The following is a 15823-nucleotide window of genomic DNA, read 5'->3' as shown; positions in this document are numbered from 1 at the left end:
GTATCAAGGAGAAATAGCAAACAAAATAATTTAACTTCTGTGGACAATAGGGCTACAGCTCAAAGAAAATATTTCACTTTCTGTAAAACAGTTAGAAAGTTTTAAGGGTAATATCTTTACAGTGTCTCTCTGATGTATGAATGAATTTGTAGCAAAATCTTAGGCTTTGATGGTTTCTGTACCAAGGAGTGGGTGACCTAAAGCTTATCCCACTTCATCTGTTTTACTAGCTGTGCATGTGTATTAACTGCCAAATGTTGATGTAAGAATAAGGAGTAAGCTGTCAAGATGGTGCTTGGGCTCCATTAATGAACAAATAGAAGCAGAAAAGGGTTTCACATCAACAGAGCTTCCCAAAGCCTCTGTCCAAGGTGCTGAGGGTTAGTGTTCATCTCAGCACTGTGGGACAGTACCTTGTGTGCTGAGGGACTGGTTCAGGTGGGTGACTGTGGTCACCTGCCACCATTGTGCTTGTCTCAAGGTTATATTCTGGATGGGTTTGGGGTTTAGGTTTGGGTTGGGTTTTGAAATTTTGTTTCTCTTTTTGTTGTTGCTATTGTTTCGTTTATGTTTTGGTTTTGTTTCTAAACTTCTTACTTGGTCTATGTAGAATGTCAGAGTGTTATAGAAAAATCAGATTTATGTACAGGTAGCTAAATCTCAGCATTATCAACTCTCTCAGTTTATCTACTGTCACTAGTTGAGGTTGGTGTTCCTGTCTCTCTACATAGGAGGTCTGAAGACTATTCAGTTGTATAAATAGTTCTCATTTATGTATTGTTGGAGTTTGTTTCTATTGTTCTTGCCCAAGTAGTCTGAAACTTTATGAGAATAGGCTAGGATTACTGCTGTATCCCATGATGATGATACTCATATATTAGTCAGAGAAAAAACCCACCCTAATTACTGTTTCTGGATGCAACATTAGCATTGCATGGTTTTTTTTGAAGATCACAGTAACTGCCTTCTTCCATCTGAATGTTATTCAAGGAGGTGTGATTGTCCTAAATGCCAATGATTATGTCTAACTCATGGAGCCTACACAGTTATGCTATCACAGTAAGAGATTAATGATACTACTTCTGCAAAAACACCTTGGATATCATTGGTGTAGGGAATAAGGAATAAGATATATTCCAGTGGTTGTTCTTGGACTCTAGGATTACTTCTCTTGCTTTAGGGTTTTAGGGAATACAATAAGGTCTAAATGTTATTTCTGGCATGGGGAACAAAAAATACCAGCATTTGGGGAGAAAATTCTGACTGTGTTGTGATGGGGAGAGGAGGAGTTTGAACTGTAGACAATAGAGAGCTGTTGTGCTCGATTTGCTAGTGGGATAAACAAGGAAGGAGGGGCTCTGTGCAGGAAATCTCACTTGTGCAAACACAAACATGCATGTCTTGAAAGCTACCTGACACATGCCCCACTTAGCACTGCAGTGACTTGGCACAAGTGAGCTGGGGAGACGAGAGAAGGCAGTGTTCTCTCTGGCTGGTCCCAAAATCAGGCTTTGGGCAGTGCATTAGTGACAGCCTGCACTTCTCTAAATTTGGGCATTCTGCATCTGCAAGCCACTGGGTCTGTGTCTAACCTGTACTTCCCCACAATCTCTGTGTGTGTTTGTGTGGGTTAGCCAGGCAGCCACAGACCACCTGTGAAGTCAGCCCACAGTGGCATTGGGTTGCACCTTCACCAACTTTCAGGTGTTATTGTGGCACTTGCTGATTCATGGCCTGTACTGTTGTTCATAACATTTTAACACAAAGCACATTTCCAGATGGCACATCATGGATAACGTGTTGTAGTTCTGAGAATAGGTTGAGTAGAAGAATATTTTTGAATATTGTAACTGTTTAACTTCATTTATATACCCACATATGTTAACATAAGATGTTCACCAAACTATAGGTGTGGTGTTTGGCTTTCTATGGGGACTCTTAGGCAATATGCCATCATAATTAATAATCTGTAATGAAATTGTAATGAATTGGTAAGTTGTAATGAATTTCCTTGCTGTTGTCTCTCTGATTAATCCTTAGTCTTTTAAATTGCATTTAGTGTTTATAATCCAACGTTTCTGTAGAGCAGACATAACACTTGGGCTAAGTGTCTTCTCTCATCTTTTAGTTCTTAGTGTTTACCAGCAAATAGAACATGGATTGTTAGTTCATTAGGGAAAATCAGGATACAGAAAAGTTAATTAATAATGAAAGAGTTGTTTCTGTGTAAGACAAGCAATACCTTCAAAGTTTTCCAGTAATCTTTGTTAAAAAATGCTGTGTGTACTTTGCAAAGAAACCATTTGTTCTGCGATAGTGAAGCTAATTATTCTCAGCACACACTAGCTAAAATTGCAAAAAGAACATCAGACTCTGGATGTTGTAGGAATTAAAACACCATCAGTTGAGTTAATGAACAGCATACAATGAATATGATCTCATTTTTTGCAGTGCAGTTTAAGTGAAAGCCTTTTAAGAACTGTTGCAAAAATCATAATTTAGGGGGGAAAAGAAACAATAAAGCAAATGTTTGCTATCTGTTTTAATTACTTTCTGCTTAGAGGTATGCATTAGGTTTATTTATTGTTTGATTTCAAATTATTTCTCTTAAATGGTTTAAGAATACAGTGGCTAATGATCCATTCTGAAATCAAATGAATAGAGTCTTTTGCATTCCATTATACAAAGCCAAAGAAACTAATTTTTGGTTGTTTCATTGTGATATTATGTGAAGATCACTACTTGAAATTATAGATTAGCATACGCATGAGAACCTGAAACAGAATATGAAACATAGAAGAAAAAGGGAATTAGTGCATTTCTTTTTTCAAATGGAAAAAAAAAATGAAAGTGGATTTCTGAATTATGTACCAGCCGTGAATGTAGTGAAAATGCCATCCACTATTAACATTTCAATTATTTTTCTTTCTGTAGAAGTCCTTACAAAGACAGCACTGTGAAAACCTCCTTGTAATAGATCTCCTTGAAAATTTTAAATGTTTGGTGGAAAGAAGATATTTTGTCCTGACCAAAGTTAATAGCATTTTTCATTGTGCATATATGTAAGAGAGATTGGAAGATTTTTGTCTTCCTTTCCACCAAAGATTCAAGGTGTGTGGTTCTTCCCTGTGTCAAAACTATGTATGCACTTAGAAAACTTAGGATATGAAGTCAGAAACCTGAACTCTTAACAGATGCAGGGAACCTTTATTGTACTTCACCAGTCCCTTCAGATATGAAAATTAAGTGTTGGGAATTTAGAGGAAGCCCTGTCAAACTGCCTATCTGCAAATCAAGATTAATTTTTCTCAGAGATCCCTGCAATCAAATAACTCAATATAGTTATGTTTTATATTTAGAAAAAAAAAATCTTGATTCACAAGGTTGGAAATCAAGCGTTTTGTTGACTGCCAGTCAACCAGTTATTGACAGAGAGGGGATTCAGTGTAGGCATATGCATGTTTAAAGTGCTTGACATAATCGTTCTTTCCTGAATCCTGTCAGTATATTACTTTGCTATGGCAACCCTGTAGCTTTGCAGGAGATAAATTTATTGAATTGCACCCTCCTTAAGCCTTACTGAGGTACAGTGTGTCCTGCTATTCAGTGAGTTTCAGTATTTAAGATGTAATCAAAGACCATAAGATATTTAACTTCCTTTAGATAAGACTATGTACAATAATCAGATTTGGGCAAACTTCTACATATCTTATGGTTTTGCTTGTATATCTGTAGAAAGAAGAGAGGGCTAAAATGATCTGGGGATTTAACATGCAGTTGTCCTCCAAGGTTTCCAAAGCATGTTGCTTATAATGGTTTTATAACAGCTTTTGGAGGAAGCAGAATATATTTTTTGTTTTCTTCATATTTCTTTGTGTGAGAGTCTGAATTATTTGCTTTTGGAATTAATAAAGAAAAATACTAAGTAGTAATATACCAGAAATAGCTTTTGTGCATATTTAAGAATTGAAAATACCTCTGAGCCAATCTGTCTGATGGATAAATTAATATTTGAGCATATGTAGAAGTGTCTGCAGGAATTGGGTGGAGGTGGACCTGGTGGTGAAAGTATTTTAGCAACATACTGCAAAATTTGCTATTTTCCTTTCACTGTGTGGGATGTCTTAGAAAAGTAACCTTATACTTAGGCACTGATATATCAGCCAGACAACTGAAGTTGTGTATTGTATCTGTATTTATATATGGGGACTAAGAGAATTTAAACTGACATAAATTGTGTTAGTATCTAGTTAACATAGTAATTTTAATATGTGTATTTAAATAATTAATATGAAAGCATAATAACTTATTTTTTCCTATTGATACATCTAGATAAGAGGTGTTTTATGTGAAGTTTGACTTTGCTTTATAAATGAGGTATCTTTTTTTTTTTTTCTCACTGGTAAATCATGTCTATTTACCTGAACTTACCTGAACTCAGGTTGTTGTTTTACCTGAACTCAGCATCATTCAAACGTTTCCATTGTGGTTTCAAAGTCACGCTTCAAATTTTTAATGCTCTCCACCTCACTTTATCTGTGTAAATTAAATTTCCTTGTCCCAAGGAAATCATGCTCTATTCATCTAACTGGATGGTAACAACTGAACTGCATGCTGATCTAGCGACAACTGCTTTGCAGGTTTCTATATTTCAATAATAGTTCAGTCACTGAGAATCTCCCCCACAGCATTTCTTCCTCCAGTGAGCAGTATATAAAATGAAGCTGTCTTATATTCTGCAGAGTGTATAGATGCCACTGTTAGTAATTTAGACCAAGGTTAGTTTTGAGTCTCACGGGAAAAACCTGTGGAAGTACCAGAGCTCACACTAACAGTTAATTGGAAAACTTTTAGTGCTATTTTCAGATACACAAATATAATAATGATTGGATATAATGATATATTGTATAATAATATTGTAAATATAAATATATTGTATAATAATAATGATATATTGTCTTTTGCCATCACAGGGGAAAGCAATGATGCCAATTTTATGAATGTTTTTCCCATCCTGAAAATGTCACATCACCTTAAGCTTGGTTTGATCTCTTTTAATGAGCTTTAGTTGTAATGCTAATGCTAATAATTTAGGATACATTTTTCAGCAGCACACAGAATATATTAAATGCATTGTGATGTATATGCAGAAAATTAATTTATATGTGGTCGTGATATCAGGTATCTCGGTGCACAGGTTTGGCTACTTTCTTTATTTTGCCGTAGAAATATTGGTGTAATGAAATGGAGGTGAGGATGGTGCTCAGCAGCAGAGGAGGAAGAAAAGGCAGCACTTTGGAGAATGGGAGTTTTTGTTAACACAGATCAGCATTTTGCTGTCTGTGTGTTCTGAAATGATAACTTGCTTTGATTAATATGCACTTAGAATTTGCTAACTTTGTGACCTTCCTTATTTACGTTTACTTTTTGCATTGTAGTTTGCTCGAGTTGTCTTTAATGAGTGACCGATCATTTTCAGTAGTAAGATTGATCAGTAGGAACAGATTTGCTTTCCATCTCTCAGTAAAAGCAACTACCATATAATGGAAGTATGACAGATGGAACAGACTTGTGAAGTTTTAGATAGTATTACATAGGGAAGGCTTTATTTTGAGATACTATATTTAGGGCTGTAATTTTAATTATAACCTACGATTCTGCAAAGTATTATTACTAATGATAAAATGGGGTTCTATCTTAGGGTTTATTAAGTTAGCAAATCCCAATTTATTAATTTAGAATGGTTTAAATCTCACCTGTGTCTGAATGGTGTGAGATACATTAATCAGTTTACTGAAGTTAGACTCCTCTTGTTTATTGATCTGTTGAAGCCAGCACAAACATACAGCTGTACTTTTGGCCAGCTAAATTAGGACTCTTAAGAAGTTAACAAGTTATTAAAAGCTATTTCCACCTATATTGTGTTTGTCACTACTACTGAGTCTGTGCATTTCTGGAAACCACTGAATGTATTGGTTAAGTTAAAAAAAGCTGCGCCAATGAAACAACTCACTAAAGAAATCAGCCTTGTTTAATTTTCTTATTAATTTGTATTACTTAACTAATTTGAGAATTGATAACAGAATGTTTGAGTGATTTATGGCCTGAAAAAGAAGACCAATGTTTCCCTCCTTGAAAATGGAAATTAGCTTGTCAGACATTTAGATGAAGAATGATCAATCAATAGGATTTTAATAAGGAAAAGCTTTAAAATTGACTGAAGGTGGCTTTTGTTTAAGGTGATTTGGTATGTGCATATTACTAAGCTCTCCCTGGAGAGGATTTTCAAAGGCAATAATGGGCACTGATTTTCTTTGTTTATTTCATTCTCTTTCTGTTCCCCTTTTGCCAGGGATTTCAGTACTTACCTCTCCACTGTGTCTTTAAAATCTCCCTGCCTGTAAATAATTTTACTTATTTGCATTTAAAACTATGAGTTTTAACTACTATTTTGCTCCAGTGAGCCTGTTGTCTAGATAAACATTTATTTTCGGTCTAAGTTCATGCTAGACATGGGGGCTAGCTGTTCCCACTGATTTTAGGAACACAAATTTCAAAAGTACAGGCACACACTGGAGGAACAGATTTTACTTGGAAAGATTCATTAAAATACTGTATTTTGGTTGCCTCTTGGAAAATCTAGTATCATGAGCTTGGAGTTAAAAACTAAATGGCAATTATGGTCAACTGGGTTGGTTTGTTTTGTCCATTAGTGAAGTCCCTATTGGGGCTTCTGAAACTGATGTAGCTAAAGTTAGATTAAAAAGGCTCAACTCAGTGTGCAGTCTTATTCACATACCTATATAAACTGTAGATCCACAACTAATGCATTAAAAGAGTAAACAGTACATAGCACACCCACACAAATTCTGGTTGTCACTACTTCCTTGCAGTCTTTTTTCCCCTCCAGTTAGGTTTCTTATCCTGATTTCAGCCTGTTTTCTTGGCTCTTCCTATCACTATTTTCCAAGCTTTCTCTCCTAGTGACCTAGAGGCCACCATTATGTTCCACTTTTGCAGCCAATCTTACTTTGTTTCCCCTCAGCACTCTGTAAGCAACTGCATACTGGGATCACAGTTACAGAGGAGGTTCTAGTTGTGCAGGTTTCTCTTTGGAGGTTGTGATGGGGAGAACACACTGATCATTCCCAGCAAAAATGAAGTTAAGTTTTTTTCCCCAAAACAGGTGTTACCAGAAGTTTTTAAGTGAAAATGTCACCATTTTCCTCATGCCTATTTTTTTTTAAAATTTATTTTTAAAATTTTTTTTTATTAAGGCAGTAAAAGTCATGGAGCCAGTTTTGATCTTTCCAGCCAGTTCTCATCTTTGGATAGGATCTTCTTCATGTGGTTGGCATTGAAGCCAGTGTAATCTGGGCAGAAAGGACAATGTTTATTCACAGTTTAAAGCCAGAAAGTAAAATTAGGCAGTTTAATCTGACCTTCTTCATTTCTTGGACCATTGCATTTCACCGTGGTATTGATCTATTTAGCCCAGTAGCCGTTGGTTACATTACCAAGTCAAAACTAACATTTTTCTTGAAAACAAAGATGGTAAATACAGCTTTTCATCATGTATCTTGATCCAAAGCCAGGTGCCCTCCTTGATAAATTCATTGATTTCTTACTTGAATTCTTCTAGCTTGATCTCCCACCAAGCAGTTCTAGACATATTTCCTGGCTGTACCTCAGCATTCTCTCCTTACAAAGAATACTTGCTTTTTTGAGTATTTTGTGCCAAGGGTGTTGATTTTGTGGCTTACATTTTCTTTTTTCTTCAGTTGAAAAACCCACCCTATACCAGTGAAAGAATGTCTAGGAAAATGTCTAGGTATGAAATAGATTAAAAACCATAAAAACACCACCCTTCCTCCCCCAGTATAATGAAACAATAAAACGAAAACCTTAAAAAAAGATAAATCAGTCCAAGCATTGCTATCTTAATAAAAGCAAAGAATTTATCAGAAATTAATGATGAGATGTTTCTAATCATTCCTGTAAGTAGAATCTTCAATAACTTTTCAAAAGTAACTTTTTCTTGTGGCAATTTTTGTAGTAATCAGGAAACACTGAAGAGTTTAAGTGTGTATTATTAATGTACTTGAGTCACTTTGTACATGTAATGCTTTCTTACTTCTCTGCAGCTTACACAAACTTAAAGTTTGTAATTTGTTCTCCAAATCCATGATCTGAAAGAATGAAACAAATTTAGCAGACAGGCGTTGCGATATCTGTAATGTTTGCAAAAACAGTTATTCTGGGAAAACCATAAATAATTGTACTACTTGTATGAAAGAGGCTGGGTTGCTTTTGTTTGTTTGCTTTAAAATTTGCAAGTCTACAAAGGGGATATGGCATAAAACCCCTGAAAGGGTAAAATCAAAACCTCTTACCTGCTGTGAAAGCAAAATAGAAATTTCTAATAGCATGTTATGACATGGTCGAGTGGGACACCTAGAGGCCATATGTTTAGGATTCCTAAAGAATTCCTAACTTCAGCTGCAAGTTTTGCACAGCACATGCAATTTTGGACTTAAAGACTGGAGCGGGCATATTTTGAAAAATGAACATAATTTTTTTTTTCAGATTTTTCATGTTTAGCCTATTTTTGTGGCTTCCCTGACTAGGATCGCTAGCATTAATATAAAGAAAAATAAAAGACTGCTTCTGAATCTGGTAAAGAGTTCTTAATGCTGTGCAGCAAAGATTAAAAGAGCCCTGTGCAGCTTATTCCAGCCTAAAGTACCAGTATCTAACAAAATTCTTGCAGGTCCCATCTGAAGAGAATTATTACAATAAGCTTGTGACCCTAGTGAAATATCTTCATGGATGTCAGACTCTTACACAATGCAGAACTAGAATTTAGGCCTGTGAGTTTGTCAGGGAATGAAGAAAACAAAAGCTTTTTTTAACTGTTTAACGTGAATTATTTAGATAATGGATATTACAAGGAAATATGCGTATAAACACACTGCACTTTGCTAACTTCTTAAAAGTTAGAGGGGAACCCTGTCACTGCATCCCCTGAAATGGATATATCCAAGGACATCCTACCTCATATGGCAGCAGAACCAGATCAGCCTGTTACAAATTTAGAATACTTATCAGAAATGTTTGCTACTCTATTTTCCAGTGGGCATTGGCTATAATAAACTCTTTATAACTCTAGAGCTAAATGAGCAGGCAATAGGTGACTTAGTTGTTTTTGGCAATATTTGTTATTTTCGTACCTAAGAGAGGGGGAAAGGTCTTGGAGATTAATCAAAACTAGCACAGTTCAGATGAAGAGGACTTTCACTTTTCTACACAAGAAATAAAACATTTTTCACTCTATAGAATTTGGACTATTCTAGTACTCATTCTGGAGTTTTTTTGTACTAGTCTAGTACTCATGCAGCAGAGATGGTTTAGTGGGGTGCAATTGTAGAGTTTGTAAAACATCTTCTATAGATCTGCAAAAATTGTCTGAAACTTCTCTAAAGGTTTCTGGCTTGACCAGTCTGAAATTGAAGGCAGAACAGAGTGATACCAAGCATTGCTCTTTGTTGTGTGTTGCTTACTTTAGCAACAAATGTGTGTATCTATTTAGTAATCTTTGCATGCTTTTTGGTCTTACTATGTGTAGAAGTACAACATCATTAGGATATAAGGTAATATGATCCTGATGCTTTGATTCATGGCTTTTCATAAAGAGAAGGGTGTTAGCATGGGACTTCTTGGTAGCAGAGGAATAATGCTAGCTTGATTCCTTATTGAAATATGTATCTTATCATTTCCCTCTCCAAAAAAAATAAAAGGTGTTTCATACTTACTTGTCATCCTCTAACTCTTTAATGCTAAGGAACGTGAACAAAGTTATTCCACTATTTCATGACTAACACTTTGTCGTTTTGATAAAGGTCTTTGAGGTTACTCATACTTTTTGAAGAAAAATGAAAAAGTGCTAAGTTGTCAATGATTTGTTTGAGTAGCTTACAGACTTCTTGTAGCTGTTGTGCCTCAAATAAAACAGTAGGATTATTTAGGTTGGAAAAGATGTTTAAGATAATGGAGTTCAGCCACTGACCTATCTCTGCCTAGTCCACCAGTAAACCATTCCCCCAAGTGCCATCTCTGCATCTAAATGTGTAATTGTATCTCTTGGGGTTCACATGTTGGTGCTCTAAGGAGCAACAATTGCACTATTAAGTTTGTGATATGCATACTAATGTCAATTGTAGTTTACTTCTGTGCTTTGTCTAGAGCCTTCTTCTCAGAAGTACTTAACCATTTATTTGAGAATGTCTAAGCCATAAACAAGTGATCAATTATGATTGTTAAGTATATATTAGAATAATGCCAGTAGACTGGAAATAGTGCATTGTTTACTGGAGGGAGGTCCCATGTTCACTGTAGCAAATGGGAGAGGATAATAGGGCATCAGATACACTGGAAATGGCTAACAACAGCATTCCCAGAAAGGCATGCTGACAGCCACTGAAACTTAAAATCAGGATATATTCCCTCTTGTTTGAGAAGTCTAATTCCTGCAGTTAGTTATTCATGGTGTTTGTGTCTTCAGGCACCAGCCTACTCTTTGGCCTGGGGAATCACTGGCCTTTCCCTGTCCCGAGCAATAGATGAGTGCATGTACGGCATAGGTGACTGAGCCCAAAACCAGCTCTTCAGAAATCCTTATTTTTTTTCTAGACACATAAATACTTTTGCATAATAAATATTCATTCCATTTTGTCTCTGTAACATATTTCTGAACAGTTTTAATTCATTATATCTTATGACAAAAAAAAGGAATTATTCTTTTGTGGTTCATTGATTTTGTGACTGATAAAATAGTAAAACCATATAAAGTAGTGTGAAAATATTTCACTTTGATAATCTATATTTTAGTGGGTTTTAAGTAAGCAGTTCTATAGTTGCATACATATAAGAAAATATTTGAGTGTTTGTGTACATGTGCTTACCCTCTCTCATGATGCTGCTTTGTTCTGCTGTCAAAACCCACTTTGATTCATTGTGCCAACTACATGGATGATCTGTTCCCTGATGATGTTTCCAGATGATCTGAGTCACGTACAAAATATTCTCAGAGGCTTTCTTTATACATTCATTAAAAATTCTGGGTAGCATCCATTGTATTTAATAACTCTGAAAAGGGTGCCTTTTCCCCTGTTCTCTCTATAAACTTGAGTCTTCCTCTTGTGCATAGCTCTGGCTAGAAAGCCAATGTTTACTCTTAATTTTTCAAAGGAATATATAAGCTGCATATGTTTTAAGTATGCAAGTGAATACAGCTATTGTAGATTTCCTGAGGCTCTTAAAACTTCTTTAAACCCTTAGATTCTTAATCCTGTTTTTCATAAATTGTGAAGCTGGCATTATTTTTCTTATGTCAAATATTCTCAAGTCCCTCTGCACAGCCTGTTAAATAATGTGCGTGTGATTAACTTAAATGCAGATGTAGCTTTAAAATTGATGTAAATCCATGAACTCAGAAAAAATTTTGGTTCATATCAGTGTTCTCTCTAGTACAAGGCAAAGGCTAAAGGGGAAACTGTACTTTCTAAAGCGAATACAGCATGGTGTAGAAGTAAATAAAATGTATCTCCTGAAGTGCTTTTAGCTGAGGGTACAAGTTCTGGATCAGGATGCTATAAATTTGTTAAGATCATGGCTTTTTATGTATCCCTTATCAACCTATAATCTCCTGATTGTTGCCTGTTTTTCAACAGCTGAGGAACAGTAATCCACACTTGCTTATCTCTCTTAATCACAGCCTCATGGTGCTATAGCTCCCTGAGCCTTTAATTCCCTCTTAGAGGCGTAACAGAGTGGAAAGTAAACAAAGACGAATTTGCAACCTTCAACATTGCTAATTTGCTCTGATGTCAGAATATTTAAACAGGCAAGGACTTGGGAATTATTTGATCACAACTGATTTTAATCTAATGCATGTGAAAAGGCTGAGTCTGGGAAGGTTGTGCAAAATGACAGGCGTCCCAAGAGAGGTTGACTGAAGGTTTCTTCTTTAAACAACAATAGCTCCATCATTTTTCAGCTCTGGGTCCTGTGCTCCTACTGTGTATTTTTGTTTGCATTTTTAATGTAACTTTCTGAATATGATACTGGTTTTCTTGAAAATTCCTCATTTTCTTCCCAGTTTATAGGTGTCAGAAGCCCAATCTTTAGGCTTGTTATAGTGTCTGCTCACTGCTTAGTGGGTGGGAGAGATAAAGATCCCTATTTAAAAAGCTTTGTCTCTCTCCACGTTTTTGTACCGTCTTGACAGCCTAATGTATCCTGAATACTTTCATATGTAAAATGATTGATAACTTGATCTTCAAATTATTTTAAATTACGCAGTTCACGTTTATGCATGTGTGTATGTGTACATACTTGCTGGATAAGGAAGGATGTTATCTTGTGTTATATATTATGTGCACACTTCATCTACCACAGAGCTGATGGGCTTACACATACATATACATTATCATACACACATATTCATCTTTCCTCAGAGCAGATAGCTGTATGCCATTACCTGAAATAGATTTGATAAATATATGCAAGAAAAGGTAGTGTTTTTAAATTTTTTTTCTACATTTTCTTCAATTTCCCTTCATATGGTCCTAATTGTCTGTTCAATGCATGTGCAATCACTTATTTTTTTGTTGTTTACAAAATGGTTAATGCAGCGTACATAGTATTACCAGGACAAATGTCTGATGCTCTCTTAATTGTTATATATTGTTCTGTTTATATCTGTTCTGGTTGAATGACTTGTGTTTCTGAAGCATGTCTGATGATGATTTCTTCTTTTCTTCTTAGTGTGTATCATTTGAGATATTCCAGGGAGAGACGTGTCTGGGAAGCCAGCCTTTTGCAGTCACTCTGCACTGAGATTACAGCGCTGGGCTATTTGTGTTCCTCCTCATCCCTGTTTCTCTCTGTCTCTCACTCTCTCCAGCTGGTGTAAATGACTGCTGCTGCCTCCCAGAGCAAGATAACCTGCTCAGTCAGCTGGAGCCCCCTGCGGACAGCTGTCTCGCTTTTAGCTGATGGAAAACTGCTATAACCGCTGAATGGAAGAGCGTGGAGCAGCGACCATACCAGCACGAGGAGCTGCTGCTGCGGCAGCCAGAGCCAGCGAGGACTCTATTGTTCCCTGGTGTTAAACAGTTTTTCCTTTCCAACTGCCATGCACAACGGCAGGAGAGAGGTTTGCAGTCCCTTTCTCCCCGTGAAGAGATTCTGAAGAAGGGAGGATCGTCTGAGGAAGGTTTCGCGGTGGTGCTGCGGGTTTTGGACGCAGCAGCAGGCTGCTGGAGGCATGGGGCTGAGCGAGGGGAGCGCTTCTCTCTGCCGTGGTCCAGGGGTTTGTGCCGTGCCCGCTCGGTGCGTGGGAGTTCTCGTGCTTCTGCTGCTGCTGGCAATCCGGGACGCTCGTGCACAAAGTGAATTTCAAACTTCATCCGTGTATTTGTGGAAGACTGGTAAGTCACGGTGCTGTGATAACGCAACAGCAGTGTGTTGAGTTTTGGTTGTAAGTAATAACCTTTTTGTGTGCTTTGTGTATGTGGAGGGAGAAAGTTAATCTAAATAACTAATGTTTACTGGCAGGATTATAGGGGAAAAATAGGTCATCTTACAGGATTCCACCATCCAGGCAAATATTGCAATTAAAAAACTCCACATTTGTGAGTCTGTGGCACTGTTACTGGGATCTCTTATATATTTTCTGTCTTCTGAGGTTTTTAATTCTGTTTAGCAGCTCTGTGTTGCACATAAAGGTCAGAGCATTAGTGCATGTTGTCAATGAGAAGGAACATTTATTACAATTGGAGTCAGCATTGTTAAAAGTGCTCTAAACATACTGAATTTTCACAAAGAAAGATGTGATTCAGCACATCTAATCTTTGTGTCCTGTACTGACATGTAATATATTCAGTGTGGTAATTGATGGGGAGTTGGGTTTGTTAAATTTAGGTTTATTCCATGGTATATAGGACACGTGAAAGCTAATGATGGATTAGGTGAAATAATCCAAGTGATGCAAGATCTCATAACCAAAGAGCCAAAGGCAAATAGGCTATGTGGATTCAGCACCACAGTAGATGGATAATTTCCCCTACTTTGATCCTAATGAGTTACGTGTCTGTTTTAAAGATTGCATAGTCATAACACTGTTTCAGCCTTAACTCTGCATTAAAAATCAGTGGGGAATTTTCCTGTGTCTATTAATATATTACATTAATTTAGGACTTAAGCAGTGATGAATATGTGCATTTTAGCTGTCTTGATACAGTTGTAGTTCCTGTGTAAGTAGAATCAAACTCTCATTTAGGAAATTTAAAAATTTCTGACTGGGAAATATTTCACATTGACTTTGGCAGTTAGCTTCCTTTCCTGTATGTTTCCAGGAAAAAAACAATCCAAAAAGTAGTAGATTTGTTTAAAAAGTGATTTTTCATTAAAGGATAATACAATAATAAGAGATTGCAAATTAATCATTTGTCTGAAAAATAACTTTGAGAAGACAGTCTCTTTCCTAGATGGAGGAACACTGCTTTCTGCCACAGAAGCAGATCAATTTACAATTACAGTGATATCCTGAATTTTTTAAGAGGCTCCATCTATCCAGCAGCTCAGAGAGGAGATTAAAAGGAAATTCATTTAAACAAGAAGACAAGCTTTCCAATAACACTAGAAAGAGAAATCTGAAGAAGGGAAAATCCTTTGCAACTTTCACTTCAGACTGCAAGATGGGTTACACAGTGACAGTGACCTTTTTTTCCTTTTAAACTGTTGAAGAATTAAAAACAATTTACAGTTCCATTACAGATACGTAAATGTTCAACACACACTTAAGAAGAGATGATATATGTGCACAGGTTTATGGAAAAGCACAGTAACAATATAACATTTTCATAAAGCAGTTCGCATTTACCCTAAGTTGCTAGGCATCAGCAGAAGAAACTCTTCAGCGTTTTATTATGTCCCCATTTAACAGTGTAATGGATTGTAGTTAAAAATGTTAAAACAGTAACATAATTTGAGGATTATAATAATTCTAGTGAACTACTACTTAAGAACACATGCAATCAGTTTGCTATGGACTTAACTCCACTTACTTTGCACATTGTACATGTGCTCTGAAGTCATGTCAGCTAAACCAGCACCAAGGAAACTGTCTTGGCTTTTGTCTTCTTCCCTTTTCTCCCTTCCTGGCAAAGACTGCTCCTAAGAAACTTTTGTGTAAGACAGGTATGATCCAATTACTTTGCCTGATGAAGAGCTAGCTCTTCCCTTCATCTTTTCTTCTGTGACATCTCTCGCCTGTTTTGCCTACAGTAAGAAATATTGCAGCCATGACATCAGTGATGAAATGGAAACATGATGAAAAACAAGTAATGAAAAACAAGAGTGGCTCTTTTCAGATGATGAAAGGCAAGATGCAGTGAATAAGACACTGCATCTGTGTTTGGCTCCAAATTAAATTTTTGCACTCTTTTTCTTAGCTGTATATTGAATTCTTTTGTTTTCCCCCCTCCAGTCGTGGGAGGATCTAGAAAGTGAACTGGAAGAATTGCTGGCCAGTGGTCTGAAGTGACATGTAGTACAGAGTTCAGCTGAAGTATCAGAGAGAAAAGCAAAACTGAACAGTAGTGAGCTCATGCACTTCAGATGATATTTTTCTTCTTCTGTGAATGAGAGAGGTCAGGAGAATGTGGCTGAGACTTTGTCAAGGCAATTAGCTAGATTATAGGCCTTTTGGGACCTCTTATGTCCATTTTTTGAGAGCCATGCTATTTTTGTATTGAATTTA

The 15823-nt window shown here is 36.5% G+C and overlaps 1 protein-coding gene across 1 annotated transcript in view; it reads left to right on the top strand.

The window, feature by feature from the left end:
- Nucleotides 1–15823, top strand: part of THSD7A (thrombospondin type 1 domain containing 7A) — a 222196-nt gene that overhangs the window by 19349 nt on the left and 187024 nt on the right. The window contains exon 2 of the mRNA XM_041466725.1: nucleotides 12965–13490. Coding sequence (XP_041322659.1) covers nucleotides 13328–13490 — 163 coding nt within the window. The 5' untranslated portion in view covers nucleotides 12965–13327. The remainder of the gene's footprint in view (nucleotides 1–12964; nucleotides 13491–15823) is intronic.

This window comes from Pyrgilauda ruficollis, unplaced genomic scaffold (genome assembly GCF_017590135.1).
Source record: "Pyrgilauda ruficollis isolate IOZ18807 unplaced genomic scaffold, ASM1759013v1 scaffold2, whole genome shotgun sequence".
NCBI classification, from domain to species: Eukaryota; Metazoa; Chordata; class Aves; order Passeriformes; family Passeridae; genus Pyrgilauda; species Pyrgilauda ruficollis.
The sequence above is the reverse complement of the archived record's forward strand: the minus strand, read 5'-3'. Positions and strand labels throughout refer to the sequence as shown.